Source organism: Homarus americanus, unplaced genomic scaffold (genome assembly GCF_018991925.1).
Source record: "Homarus americanus isolate GMGI-L3 unplaced genomic scaffold, GMGI_Hamer_2.0 scaffold46226, whole genome shotgun sequence".
In the NCBI taxonomy this organism is placed as follows: Eukaryota; Metazoa; Arthropoda; class Malacostraca; order Decapoda; family Nephropidae; genus Homarus; species Homarus americanus.
Window position 1 is genome coordinate 406,580 of NW_024717453.1, and position 14,844 is coordinate 421,423.

At 39.8% G+C, this 14,844-nt stretch overlaps 1 protein-coding gene across 1 annotated transcript in view; it reads right to left on the reverse strand.

The window, feature by feature from the left end:
• The window catches only part of LOC121858880 (peroxidase-like), a 45,278-nt gene that overhangs the window by 16,049 nt on the left and 14,385 nt on the right, over positions 1–14,844 (reverse strand). Inside the window, exons 2-7 of the mRNA XM_042355532.1 lie at positions 9,599–10,074; positions 9,111–9,270; positions 8,581–8,717; positions 5,241–5,377; positions 4,521–4,729; positions 822–998 (exon numbers count right to left, since the gene is read on the reverse strand). Coding sequence (XP_042211466.1) covers positions 822–998; positions 4,521–4,729; positions 5,241–5,377; positions 8,581–8,717; positions 9,111–9,270; positions 9,599–10,054 — 1,276 coding nt within the window. The 5' untranslated portion in view covers positions 10,055–10,074. The remainder of the gene's footprint in view (positions 1–821; positions 999–4,520; positions 4,730–5,240; positions 5,378–8,580; positions 8,718–9,110; positions 9,271–9,598; positions 10,075–14,844) is intronic.

A 14,844-nucleotide genomic window follows, 5' to 3' on the forward strand; every position in this document is an offset into this window, starting at 1 on the left:
CTACAAGACACCATCCTGGAACACATCCTGTTTGTTATCTACTGTACATTAACAACACAGACGAAAATACTGTGAGCCACATGCTGTATTCAAGTTTGTGGATGATACAAAGATTTACACCAAGATAGCAACTCGGTAAGACACTGCATCCATACAAAATGGTTTGTGTAAACTTTGGAAATAGTGATAGGACTGCCAGATGTTTTAAAAGAATCAGAGTGCAAAAGACTTCTTGATTATTCAAGTCAGCTGAGGGCCATGGTATTGAAAATTCTCAAAATAAGATACAGTATGACAAACCAGACCTCATAGGTAATTTGCATAAAACACTGAAATTAAAACTTTCTATAATTAGTATAATGTATAAATTTAAATGAATAGCCTAGATGAACATATAACAAAAAAGGTAGGGCATACACATCAATAAACATTTACTGTTGCAGTATGAAAATCAATTATATTTACAATTACTGTAATTAACAGAACGTTTTTTTGTCTTACACAAATCAAAGTTTCCACACCATGTAAAATGAGGAATCTGCAGTGAAGATACATGAAGATAGATGACTCTAATTCCGGAAAATATTTCCAACTCTTTGTTGCCACAGATATTTGTATTCCTAGGTGGAGGACAAAAGAGTATGGCATCATTCTGGTGTCACATGCCCTATACTTGCCAGCAGTGCAGTGCATAACAGACGTGACTGACTGCCCAATTGGATAAAAACAATCAGTGGTGAAGAGGATAAAAGTAATGGTTCTTCTCTTGAGATGTGGTCTTACCCTTGGGCTGTAATCTTACCATTAGACTGCTGCCCTACCTTTGGTGATGGGTGTGTGGGTAATATCGTGATCTAGGAACTGTCCCCACTGCATGATGAGAATTGTGAAGTTGTCGTACAGGCTGTCCCGGTCCACTATCACCCTGGAGGAGATGGACCGAGGTGAGGGTAGAGATTTCCCAGTCGCTTTGGACAGCAGGCGGGGAGAGTCAACACCTGTGGGAGGACATGAATGAATAATTGATATAATTTTATCAACTGGCATTGCGACACTTAGCCCAGCTGGGTCACTATTCTGGATGTATGGAGTGTGAGCAGGAAGTGTGCAAGCAAGATAAAGTCGAACCCAAAGGCTTTCTACCGTTATGCAAAATCAAAAATTAAAATCGCATATAGGCATATTGGATCTCAGGCTTGAAGATGGTAGTTACACAGATTTAGATCAGGACAAGGCAGAGGTGTTGAACAAATTCTGTTCACGAGAGAGGATACGGACAATCTTTTTGTGTATGAGGAAAATACGGTTTGACACAACATTGACGCACATGTGTGTTCAGAAGAGGGTATAAGAAACAGATTGTCAAAGCTAAAGGTTCATAAGAGCCCTGGTCCTGATGTGGTGCATCCCAGGATGCCAAGAGAGTCGTGCAACGAGCTTGATGAGACCCTTAAGATCCTGCTCTGTAAATGCCTAGATGAGCAAAATGTTCCCAGTTACCAGAAAATGGCTTATGTGTGTCTTATATTCAAACAGGGCAATCGTCATTCCACAAATAACTATAGACCAGTGAGCTTGACCAGCATAGTGTGCAAAATATTAGAGAGCATTATAACAGATGCCATGATGGAACATTTTTGTACAATGAAACAACCTTTAGAGGATTGCCAACATGATTTTTTGTTGGGGCGTTCCTGCTTGACACAATTACTCAAGGTGCTTGATGTTTGGACTCAAATTCAAAAACAGGGTGGTAAAATATATATATATATATATATATATATATATATATATACATATATATATATATATATACATATATATATATATATACATACATATATATATATATATATATATATATATATACATATATATATATATACATACATATATACATATACACATACATATACATACACATATACATACACATACACATACACATACACATACACATACACATATACATACATACATACATACATACATACATACATACATACATACATATACATACATACATACATACATACATACATACATACATACATACATACATACATACATACATACATACATACATACATACATACATACATACATACATACATACACATACATACATACATAGTATATATATATATATATATATATATATATATATATATATATATATATTTATTTATTTTTATTCTTTTTTTTTTTGCCAAGGCTTTCGATAGCGTACCCAGTGAAAGCCTGAAATTAAGCTGAAATATTACGGGATTCGGGAAGTGTGCTTGCGTGGATCAGAGACTTTCTTCATGACTGCAAGCAGCGTGTGGTAATTAATGGCAGAAAATCATCAATTGTACCCATGATACAAGTGGGGTACCATTGGGCAGTGTACTGGGCCCATGTTTGTTTGTTTGTTTTATAAAAGACATGCCGGATCTACACACTCCTCCATACAAATGCTTGTGGATGATGCCAAGTCATTCAGGGAAATTAAGAACAAGACTGCAAAGAGCTACATAAAAATCTGTCAGCTTCAAGAGTGGTCAGAGAAATGGCTGCTAAGATTCAATTTCAAGAAGTGTACGAGGATGCACCTAGGTTTTACCAACAGTAAGGAGGCGTATCACATGTCCCAACGGGACGAAGAAACTGCATTAATAGAGACAATGTTAAAAGGACCTGGGTGTGTGTGTGTTGACAACAAACTGAAGTTCTCTGGCCATTATGAGAAGGTGAATCAAGCAACTAAGCTAGAAGGTCTTATAAAAAGGTCAATCAGATATCTAGATGGTCTGTCCCTCTAACATTCATCAAGGGTAAGGCGCTTCCCTGCCTGGAGTACTGTCAGTTGATTGAAAATGTCAAAAAGAGGGCAACCAGACTGGTGCCTGCACTATGGCACCTCAGTTACCCACAGAGATTAAAATGCTTGCAAGTGCCTATAGATGGGCAAGGGGTGACCTAATTGAAGTTCATAAACATCTCAAGAGGGCACTACTTAGTCAAGTGTCCATACCTGGAACTTGTGGACGTCTGCCCCACAAGGGGTCACAGCTCAAGGTTGAAGAAGCCCAAGTCCAAAAAACTATGACGGCACTGAGTGTGAGCTCTTTCAAGACCAAACTTGACCAACAGTGGTGCAGGTACAGATACATTCAGGAGCCGGTACATGCCCAGTACTTGCCAACATTGTGTAACAGAGACAAAACTGACTGCCCAAGTGGCTAACAAGCTGATCAGTGGCAAAGAAGATAAGAGAAAAAAAAAGATAATACAAATGGATTATTATTATTAATTTTCTTTTGGGGGAGGGGAGGCAGTGGCTATATATCTGTTCAAAGACCTTTACTTATTTCTACTATTTCTCCACCATTATTCTTAGATTACTGGATTCAGTTACTTGTAAATTTAACCTAACCAAACCATGTTTGCAAGTGACTGAAAATAATAATCTAGGTCATCAGCATCTTCAGTCTCAACCAATCAGAATGAATGCCTAACATATGGGAGAAGTAGTGGTAAGTAAAGGTCTGTGATCAGACAAATACCGGTAACCACAACTGAATAGTACTGTACAAAAGTAATACAGTGACCCCTCCGTTAATGAACTCAATCCGTTCCAGAAGGTTGTTCGTTAACCGAAACCATTGTTTCAATGGGTTTTTGGGTAATTGGTTCCAGCTCACAGAAAATTTCCTAAATTCAACAAAAATGGTAGAAAAGTTCACTTACTTTGAGGTGTGTATGTAGAAGGCTCCTGGACGATGATGATGATGATGGGATTTAGAATGGGGGTGGAGGAGAAGGAAGAAGAGAAGGCATTGGGGTGGAAGAGAAGTCACCCCATGGCGCCATTTCACCCATAAAATTTTAGTTCTCTTGGTGTAATTCAAGATTATTTTCTTTAAATCAACACTGCACTGCATTATATATTGTCAATACACCTGTATGTAAAATATACTTCAAAATGACCAATAATTTGCTTGGAAACACAGAAAAAAAGCGTTTAGTTGAAGAGTCTCAAGCAAGATGTTACCTCCAGTGAAAACAGAGAGAGACTAACGCCTGTTTGCTGTGTTAGGAGGCTGGATGCCGCTCATTAAACTAGTCACTTTACCTTCAATTATGTTCAATAATTGTTAAAATGACTAAAAAATTGAATATTAAACTTTTAAAATTATTGAATAGTATAAACTTCTTGATATTTACTAAAATAGTTAGGAATTTAAGCCCTAGAACCGATTAATGTATTGGCGGACTGATACTAAAGCTGGTTGCCCGGTCAGTGCAAGCGAAAACATGTTGAGGTAGGTTCGTAAGAACTTCGTTAACCGAATTTTTTTTCGTTAACCGAATTGGAGATCCTTATGGAAGGCAGTTAGTTAATCGAAATTACGTTAACCGAGGTGTTCGTTAAACGAGGGGTCACTGTATGATAAACAACTGTAGGGTCCTGTAGAGTGGCAAATTTTACATCAATTCAGTATTCAAAACCAACAAGTAAGAGCAGTGTTGCGCACCATCATCGTAATCTGGCGCAAGGATGCGCTGGAAGGCAGTGCCAGCGCGACCCCAGTCCTTATGAAGACGATTGTTACAGACGCCATCTAAGGCCCGGTACTTGGTTTTAGGGCACAGAGGGTCCTTGGGGCACGTGTTCTCAATCACCGTGTTCTGAATGCCGAACTGTGGAAGACCGAACCCACCTTGGTCTTTGGTAAGGTTGAACCTACAAGGGAACAAAAACAGATCCGGTAGAATTTTTTTAAGGATAAAGAAACCTGAAATAAAAATATTTGTTATCTCATTCAAGATTTTTATATGTAAATAAGTTTTTCAAAAACTGGGTGATAATTCATAAACTCAGTTGACCCATCACTACCTACCATCTAACCTAAAGTATCTGGGTCCAGGAGATCCTCAAAATTCCCTTATAATGAATACCCCTCGTAACTTTATGTAGATATGTACGATAGAGACTAAGCGTATATATTATTTAATTTATTACATAATGGTCACTCACTAGTGGTGGTCATGTCAAGGAATGAGGACAGTAGCCTAAGTAGGATCCCTCCATTATTCTTGGTAATTTTATCTCGGGAAATATGTTATCCTTGCAAGTGTTTTTATGCTTTAGCTCAAATCTCGGAATTAGGTAAATTCTTACGTCTTCAATTATGAGGAATATCCATTGAGCAGAAGCTTTGAGAATCTGGAGCCTACACTCTGGTTCTACTCACTCTTTGACGAGGTTTATAGAGGCGGCCACGTTCTTAGCAGCGTCCTTGGCCTTGTTGATGATATTCTCAGTGGTTTGGAAGAGCTGGGCATGGAAATACACTGGCGACCCTTTCTCTGCCACCACTTGGTTTTTCAGCTGTTAAAGCATTGATAAATATTTTTTATCACATGAAACATGGTTTACATTCTATGATTTTTATTTTTTTTATTTTTAGTGGATGAATTACAGGTTTTTGGTTAGGGTAGGCAGGTAGTAGGGTTTCCTTCCCGGGATCTCGGGCGTAAGTGGTTATGTTTTTTTCCCGGGAATTTGGTTCAAATCCCGGGATTCTTATTGTTAATCCTTATCTCTGATTTGCACTATGTAAAATACAAAAACGCATGAAAGAGAGAGAGAGGGGGGAGGGGGGGGGGGCTAGAGCGAGTCTAACAGAAGTGATGCCTACCGTTTCTGTACACTTGTGGCCTTCACCATGTCTTGCTTGGGCCATGTTTATCTCCCTGCAGAGGTGTATTGACTGTCGAATAATCTGTCTGTATATGATGCCAAAATGCAAGCCATGATATAATGGTGTATCTTGGCTTGCATGATACGGAGTATGGACATGTGACTGATATGATGACTTCTATGAATAATTCTTTTTTTATTATGGCTAACTTTGAATGTCATTCCAAATATCATTGAGTTTCTTTTACAGCTAATGGAATGAGATTAATAAAAATTTTGCTTGTTTAATCATATGTACCTATTTTTACACCAGTATGCAAGTTAATAAAGAGAACTTTGCTTCAGTGTAATATAATTTATCAAATCAATTGCCTATCAAATAATTTACAGATACTACACTAATGAAGTATGTAGGGTTAGCATATAGCATTAGTTAGTACAAATATCACCTGATGCGGGAAATCACGGGATCCCGGGAAATATCCTGGTTTGTCCCAGAATCTGGGGATGCTAAGAAACCCCCAAAACAGGAAACACTAGCAGGTAGTCTCTGATTACCTCAGGAAGTTGTGACCCTGCCTTACCATCTGTTCCCACCCTATGGGTTGGCATTAGGAGTGGCATCCATTAGCAAAACTTTGGTTCAACATGCCTGATGGTAACTGGGTCGCCAAAGCGGTGCCCATCCCTTGGTGTCTGGGCTGGCGCACATCCCGTTCTGGATTTATTAAAAAACTGCCAACAGGTTAGTCATGGCTAACCCACTTTAATGTGGAAAATAGGGATACAAATTAATGATGATAAAGGTAGGGTTTTTAATGTGTGAAATACAGTTCTTGGTGAATCATAGTTACCAGTGGGTGAACTAGTTTTCTGTGCATGCATTATCAGTTTATGACAAGCACATAAATGACAGCCTTACAGGTTTATCCTCTGATTCTTTGATGTTGCATTTGGATTATATTTTGATAATGTTATTTACATAAAATTGCATATGCAAACACAGAAATAACTAACAGAACCAAGCAAAAGTTATAACTAAAAGCCGATTCATGTCGAGAATAATTGGCGAGATAGAGAAAATTCAGAATTATCAAGCTGATTAATGATCACGGGTCAAAAAGTGGGAATTCAGACAGTAACAGTAAATAATGTCCTGTAATTTTCTCATATCGATGTTTTTTTTTCATTATAGAAGTACTAAAGTACTGTACAGTAGTTAATTTCCATTTCGGAGAGAAAAATGGTTTGGAATTCGCAAATAATATGTTTAACTATTTTAAAACATCAACAGAAAAACAACAAAACTCGGCTTGAAAAAATTAACAGAGGCTAGTTATTACGGTTATAAAATTGATGGATGTTTTCGAAGAGACACAGTACAGTGTAGTGGATAGCTCCCCTACAAACGCTGTTTGTCGCTGAGTAGCCGACCCCGCGATTTCCCCGTGTATGCCTCGTGGTCTAGGTCAACCAGCGCCGCCTTACATGACGGAGGCAGTGGCGTAGCTAGAGTGTGTGCCGCCCAGGGCGGCCCTTGAGTTTGCCCCCGTGACCCTACAAAAAATACATATTGCACAGTGACTCACTCTTTTATATATATATATATATATATATATATATATATATATATATATATATATATATATATATATATATATATATATATATTAAATAGTTTGCCTTACTGTTGTCAGACAAAAGCCACCCCGATCAAAGTAGGGGGCTTTTGTCTGGGTGGCTTTCGTCTGGGTCTGCTTTTGTCTTTTGTCTGTACCCCAGTGAGGATAGTGTCTTAGTATAAAATCGCAATGCTGTGAAACAAAATCTTAATATTTAATCTCAGTACCGCAGCAAAAGTCACATCAATATTTTTTAACCAATACTTTAATATTTCTTACCTTATAGTATTATGTCTTCCAACCAAGTAAATAACTGGATCGAAAACACAAGAGAACTTAAAAGTCGTCTAGCCTCCCCTCGTCTTGTCACGATGGAGACTTGTGCAGAACTGAAGTGAATTGCTTGTAACTGGTGGATTGGTCGGCTGTACATGACCCGAGACTGCATGGTTTTGCAGCTACTGGAGACGTTAATCCTTCCCTTTGTATCGGCGGCAAGTTAATCCTCGTCGTGTCTGACCTAACACCTGACCCACACCACATGAGCTCACTGGCGTACTTGTTTGAAGTTGTTTCCTTAATCCTCAACAGGTTACAGGTTGTGTGTGTGGGGGGGGAGCATAGCAAGGGTGTACGTAGCTCATGACGTGGCCGTGATGATGTGGGTCAGGTGTTAGGTCAGACACGACAAGGATTAACTTGCCGCCGATACAAAGGGATGGATTAACGTCTCCAGTAGCTGCAGATATGGGTGATGAGCAGACCCAAAAGTGCCGCCCCCCCCCCCCTAGCTACGCTAGTGGACGGAGGTCAACTATTAAGCCACGCCTACCACCGCTATATAAGACCTGACCTCGTGGTGACCACTCTCTTTTCTACCTACACCAACCAGCAGGCAACACCTCTTCCTCCACTCCTGCCTGGCGGCCCTCGCTCCAGCCGGCGACCCACACCTCGTGGTGAGCTCTCTTACTACCTACAGCCAGACTTCAAGTAACACCACCTCCTCCACTCCTGCCTGGCGGCCCTCGCTCCCGCCGGCGACTATGCCGCCCTTCAAGCTGCCTGTCCTCCTCTGAGCACCCTCACCAACCAGCTCTCTCTACATCACGCTGTAACCATGCTGCCTTCCCAGCACCAAGCTGCACTGTACATTCAATACAAAATGTATACAGACAGCACATTGTGAGTTTCCTTTCTCCATCCCATCCTGAGTGTGAACCAACAACCCGTACCCCACAACAGAACCAAGACACTTGTGTTACTCACTAGCTCTGTCTCGAAGGCCTCCTTTTCGCTGAGTTGCTGGAGACCCTTCACGCAGGCTTCGTTGAGTTGGGGCAACTCCAGGCTGGGAAACTCAATTGGCCGCTGTTGGGGCAGTTTGCTGATCAACCCTCCCACGTCTTATGCACGGAGCACAGGGTGGAAAATAAAGCGAATATAAATAATTTTTATATGGCTAAGTATTGTATATGATTATATCAAGGGGGTTGGGGAGTACGCTTGTCTACTTTGAGTGACAAGTATGACCACATACCACTGGAACAACCACAATTTTTGTCTCAAGTTATGTGTCTATTTGTATTCAACTTGATGCATACATCAAGTTCCAAACACAAATGAAAAATGTAATAGTAACTTCTATACTGTACTGTACTTAAGTATTACTAACACATGCACTCTACCTTGTAAGTAAATGTATGACTGATCATATCAAAAGGTAAATTAGCACATGTGCTCTCAAATACAAGTTACATGTTTTTACGTAAATGGCAAACACTGGCCATTGAACTTACCTGTTATTGGCTGCTTGGTTGTGGGGCAACAAACGCCCTGCTGATTTGTACTAATGGCGCAGGGGGATCGTGAGAGCTCTGCAATCTCAGCGAAGAATGTGGCGCACTGTACCAGCAGGCGACATGACCCCTGTTTGCCCTCATAGGTCGTGCACAGTATCTGTTATAAAACACTTATAATTTATATAATATGCTCACAATGCCGCTTGTGTATGGGCTAAGCATACAGCCTTTTATAGAGCTCTTTAGCATCAAAAAAATTATGATTTAGTAATAAATCAATCCTTAAGATACACCACATTAAAGACTTTTTGATGTAGGGAGAACAGTAACTGAGGTAGTAACCGTTTGTAGGACAGCAGCGCACTTGGGTATTTTATTCCTGCTAATGCCAGACACTTTTATTCAGCTGAGAGAAACTCTTGCCCTACAAAGGGTTAACCAAAGACATGAAATTATTAATGATATGGGTGTAGTACAAAACGTACCTGGGGTTTTGATTCTTCTCGGGGGAAGAATATAATGCTGCTTGGGTCTTCCCCTTGTCTGGCATCAGGCTTCAGTACCCCGAGCCCACCGGTGTTTGCTTGGGCGAAGGTGGGAGCAGCTTGAGCAGCAGCGGAGCCTACCCCCTGGACGAAAGAAGCTGTATCTTGAGCAGCGGAACCTGCCCCCTGGTTGAACACAGCTCCAGCCTGAGCAGTGGCAGAGCCTGCCTCCTGGTTGGATACAGCTCCAGCCTGAGCAGTGGCAGAGCCTACCCCATGGTTGAATATAGTTCCAGCTTGAGCAGTGGCAAAGCCTGCCTCCTGGTTGGATACAGCTCCAGCCTGAGCGAAGGAAGTGGCTACTGAATCATGGTCAGGAAAATTGATCTGACCGCCCACGAGCGTGATCAGCACACCCGTCACTATGCCCACCGTCAGCAAAGTCCCGCGCATCATCTTGAGTACCACTGCCTAAACTGCAAAGTCAATTATAAATTAAACAAATTAATCTATTTTAACTGTCTAAGTTAGTTTTTCTCTTACCACCATGATATCTCTAGTAACATTTGTCCTAACAGCAACAATAATGTACAGGCAACCAAACAGGCATCGGCCCCATACTCGCAACAAAACATGCTGTAGTACTAGGGTGGCCAGACGTCCGGCTTTTGAGCACTCTGTCTTCCATCCAGCGCTACCTCGAGCCGGACGTTAATTTGTCCTCCTTTATGTTGTCTGAACAAAATGAATAATATAAATTACCTTAGGTATACTTAAAACAGCGGGAACTGAAGGCCATTATAACCTTTAACGTATTTTTATTATATGTAGTTGCCGTTGTCAACACTGCTGATGAGCCGCAGTGAACGGCACTGTCTACTAGTCAAGTTGTCAACACTCAACACGTCCGAGATGGTCAGTCTGCACAAGGCCGTAGTAGAGAGTGGTTGAATTTTTTGTTCTAGCCTCAATTTGGTTACCATATGCTGTTTCAGCACGAATAAAAATGAATATTCGTTTTTCAGTTCTTTATTTATACTGTATGAATGCATGTATGTAATATATACAGCGCGTTTCCAAAAAAATAAAATTTTAGAAAAATTACCACAAAATAGCATTCATCATATTTTAAGTGATATTTGGCAAATCAACAATTCTTCTAAGCATATTTTGTATATTTTATACAACTTTTTATATATTTTCAACTCACCATTAAACATGCTTAATTTAGGTTAAAGAATAGGTGTCGCAAAGAATAGAAAAAAATTCCTTATTTTTAATTTGGAAATGGCCACCCTAGTACAAACGTTATCCATTTCCCTTAATATACATATATTAAAAACAGTGGTGCTATCACCCTTTTCTGTCTTTGGGGAAAACGTGAAACACAAGCTCAGGGTGATCTGTTTCTGTACGTGTGCATATGGCACATGGGTGATGGTGACGCCCACTCATGGTTAAATGTCTGTGTAAATAAACAGACGACATACAGATGACCTGCGCCTTGTACACTAACGCCATCTCTTGATCCCGTGGTCAACTATATGCTGCGTGGTTTACGCAGTTTTCGCCTTGCTTTCCCGTCTTTCTTATGTAGTCTTTGGGTCCATCTGCTCGCACGCTAACTTCTACAAATATGATCCCCATCTTTACCAGTAGCTAAGCATTTCATAATTTTGGTCAGCACCGAACAATAGTCAAAGTCAGAGGTCATCGATGAAGGTCACTTCATACTAAAGAACATTCACAGATTACTAAATTTATTTGACCCCCAAAAATATGGCCGTGATCATGGCAGAGATTTTCCGAAGCATCGCTCTGCGAAATTTTATTAAGTTGTAGCTTTAGTGTTATGTAGAAAGAATACCGACATATGAACTTTGGTTAATATGGAAGATTTTACAGCCGACGAGTTATTTGATTTTATGTTTATATTCTAGTATAATTTCTTCAGAGAGTTATAATGTAACAATAAATTTATGGACACTGCTTCATTTGGCAAATATTTAGATAAATAGACGCGCACTATATTTTGTCTTTCTCGGCAGTCATGTGGTGGTACTCAGCCATCATATGCTGCGAAAGCTGTGCTCTGTCACTCTCTTCTCAGCCAGTTCAAATTTCGCCATGGCAAGTGAAGGGTGTCACAATTCGTATATAGATATTATTTGTGAATTCCAGGGGAAAGAAAATCTGACCCTTCAGATTTTTACAGCGTTTTACTCTTATTTATGAACGTGTCCGTGAGGAAGTACTTTTCACAACAATGCAATAATATAGGTACTGTGAAATTGAACTGGGTTTGTCTTCATAGTCAATAATAAACATTCACCACTTCCTCAACGCCGTGGCTCGCCGCTTCCCCCGTCTTAGTAACAGTAAGTTCGCCCACTGCACGTGTCATGCTAGGTTAGGTTAGGATAAGTTAGTTTAAGGTTAAGTTAAGGTTAAAGTTAGGTCAACTTGAACTTTTAACTAAACACGTTTTAATACATTTGCCATAACTACGAGTGTCCACTATAAAACAGTGAAAATGTGGCACTTTTAAATTCGTTTTCTATGAAAAATCAGCGGCTGTGAAGTAGTAAATAATTACCCAAACTTTTTTTTTTTAATTAAGACACTGCATGTAACTAATCTCACTGATTACAGGTCTCTCTCTCACACAGTTTGTGTGTGTGTGTGTGTGTGTGTGTGTGTGCGCGTGTGCGTGTGCGTGTGTGTGTGTATGATACACTGATAAACATCTACTAGCACTAAAGAACTGAAAGTCCCTGGCTGGGAGGTGCGGTCCTGACTGAATGACTGGTCATCTCCCGCCGGTGATTTGACGAGGCTTACCTCATGGAAATCACCCTTCACCTTCTTCATCCCAACCAAGGAAGACTGACAACTCTCAATGCAAATCTTAAAGAGTAAAAAAACAAAATATCACCCTGTATGTGTAATGAAGTCATTTAAAAGGATAAGGACTATTAGTGTATCTCAGCAACTGAAAAACAGATAAAACCATCGATAACATACTGTCTACCCCTTTATAGCAGAAACTGTTGAAAAGATGTCGAGATTTTTATGTGCCTTGTTTTATATAACTTATGTTATTATGCCAAGAGTACGTTATAACTATCGATATGTTTGCCCCTTTATAAACTTACAACCAAATTTTAGAGTAGTCCCTTTTGAGGAACTGGAGGACAGCGTGAGTCAAGAGTAATCTGAGTTTCCCTGTTTCATCCAGCCGTAAACACCTTTTGTTTGGTTGATAATTACAGTCGCGGCATTTCTTCACATTTTACACGAAAAACAATATTTAGTCTAAAGAAAATAAAATTAAGTTTTGACATGCAATAAGCATTTTCTTAAATTTTATACACCAGCTAAACTTCACCTGAAAGTTGACAATGTTGAAAGACTACTCGGGGAAATTTCTAAAGTATGACTTTATTCAAAGAAGCGATTAACATATTGTTTCTTGACCACAACTTGAAAAATTAGATATGGTATATACTGTGCAGTCGGGAACAAAAGTTCGCTTTCCGTGGTGAAAATGAGTCACGGGAATGAATCTCCGAACCGATTTAATCTGACTGTTCCATCTCATTTGGGGGTCGATACTGCTTCATTTTGGGTGGGAGAGAACTCTTTACCCAGACTCTACATATTATAAACTTGACTCCACTATCCCCTGTAAATGTACTGTACGTCACATAGAACAGGATCCCTTGACTGAGAGATTGAGAATGCGTGGATCTCACCCACCTGCCAAGTAAGATAGTGATTTACAATGTGCGCTGACTAAAGTTCCTTTTATAGCCAATATCCAATTTAACAATTTTAAGACTGGCTCTATTTTCTTGTCATTTGTAACTTGCACCATGTTCTACGACATTTATATCAAGTCTCACCACAATAGACTACTACCGGTGCTACTATATCGCGCGGTCTACGAGAGAATTATTTAGATTAGGTTAGGATACCTTTGAATACCGCACGCTGTAGCTGAACCATACTTGTATTTAGTCCTTGCTTGCTACATCAGTCCCAGCAATTCATCATTGGTCTAGTCTGACTATCCGTCTGCGGTCACCTCTTCCACTCTCGTGGCTACAGCCATATCACTTTTATTCCCAACTACAAGGTTTTGTAAACTGATGTTGATGCTTTAAATATATGATGGTTACACTCGAGTCTCGTGAACTGGCCTTAACAACTCACTGCCACTTTGTGACAATCCTTACAGTGTCAATAACTGTTGATTGCGGACATAATGAAGTTAACCCTCTGATTGCTAAGGTTACTCTCAAATGGAATATTAAATAACGTGAGCGAATGGGTGAAGGATATAAAATCAGCAAAAGAAAGAACCGTAAACAGTGGGGGATGCGAATGGCTTAATTTGCGTTTAACTTTCTAGACAGAACTGAATGTTGTGAGCGATCTATCAGTGAGGAAAACTGATGATAATATTAACAATAGATTGATGAAGGAGGGGTACCTCTCTCTCTCCCCCAGAGACTAAAAGACCTTGACAATCTGCTGTGGTTTCAATGTGGTGTGTGGTGCGAGGGGGGGGGGGGAGGACGCAGGTTGTGGGTAGAGTAATCATGAGTACAATGAGGTCAATAGACGGATTGAAGGTTGAGAATATGGGGAAGATTACGTAATGGCCTTTAAATAACAAAATTGCTAATACTACTGAAATAATAATAACAACAATGCTATAGGTGGTAAAAATCGCATTACATGAGTTGCTAAAACATCGACAGTTCAAGTGTTCCTGGTCCAGTGAATGTCAGCATCTACAAAACTGATCATAAAGTTATAAACCAACGCCATACGACTTTGATGAATACATAATGTAAAACAAAGAGAAAGAAATAAAAAAAATCCATATTTTACGAAAAATAGATGATAATTACACAACTTAGAGCGCTCGGTATACGTTGTGTAGGTTGTTGGTATTCATGTACTTGAAGATTTTAGATACATCGGCAGCAAGTAACAGAACTGCTGTAGATAACAAAGAACAGACCGACAGATGACTTGTATCGGGAAATCTCCCTCCATCAATATCAAACACTCATCCTTCTGTCACTACATGTAACTTGCCGACACAATGCATGGCCCTTCAGGTTCTTGCATCCTTAATGCACGAGTCAAGAAGGCATGAACTCAGCATGCTTCCCTCTTGGGAGCTGTAAATGCTTTCGGCTTGGCCTTAATAATAATAATAATAATAATTAACG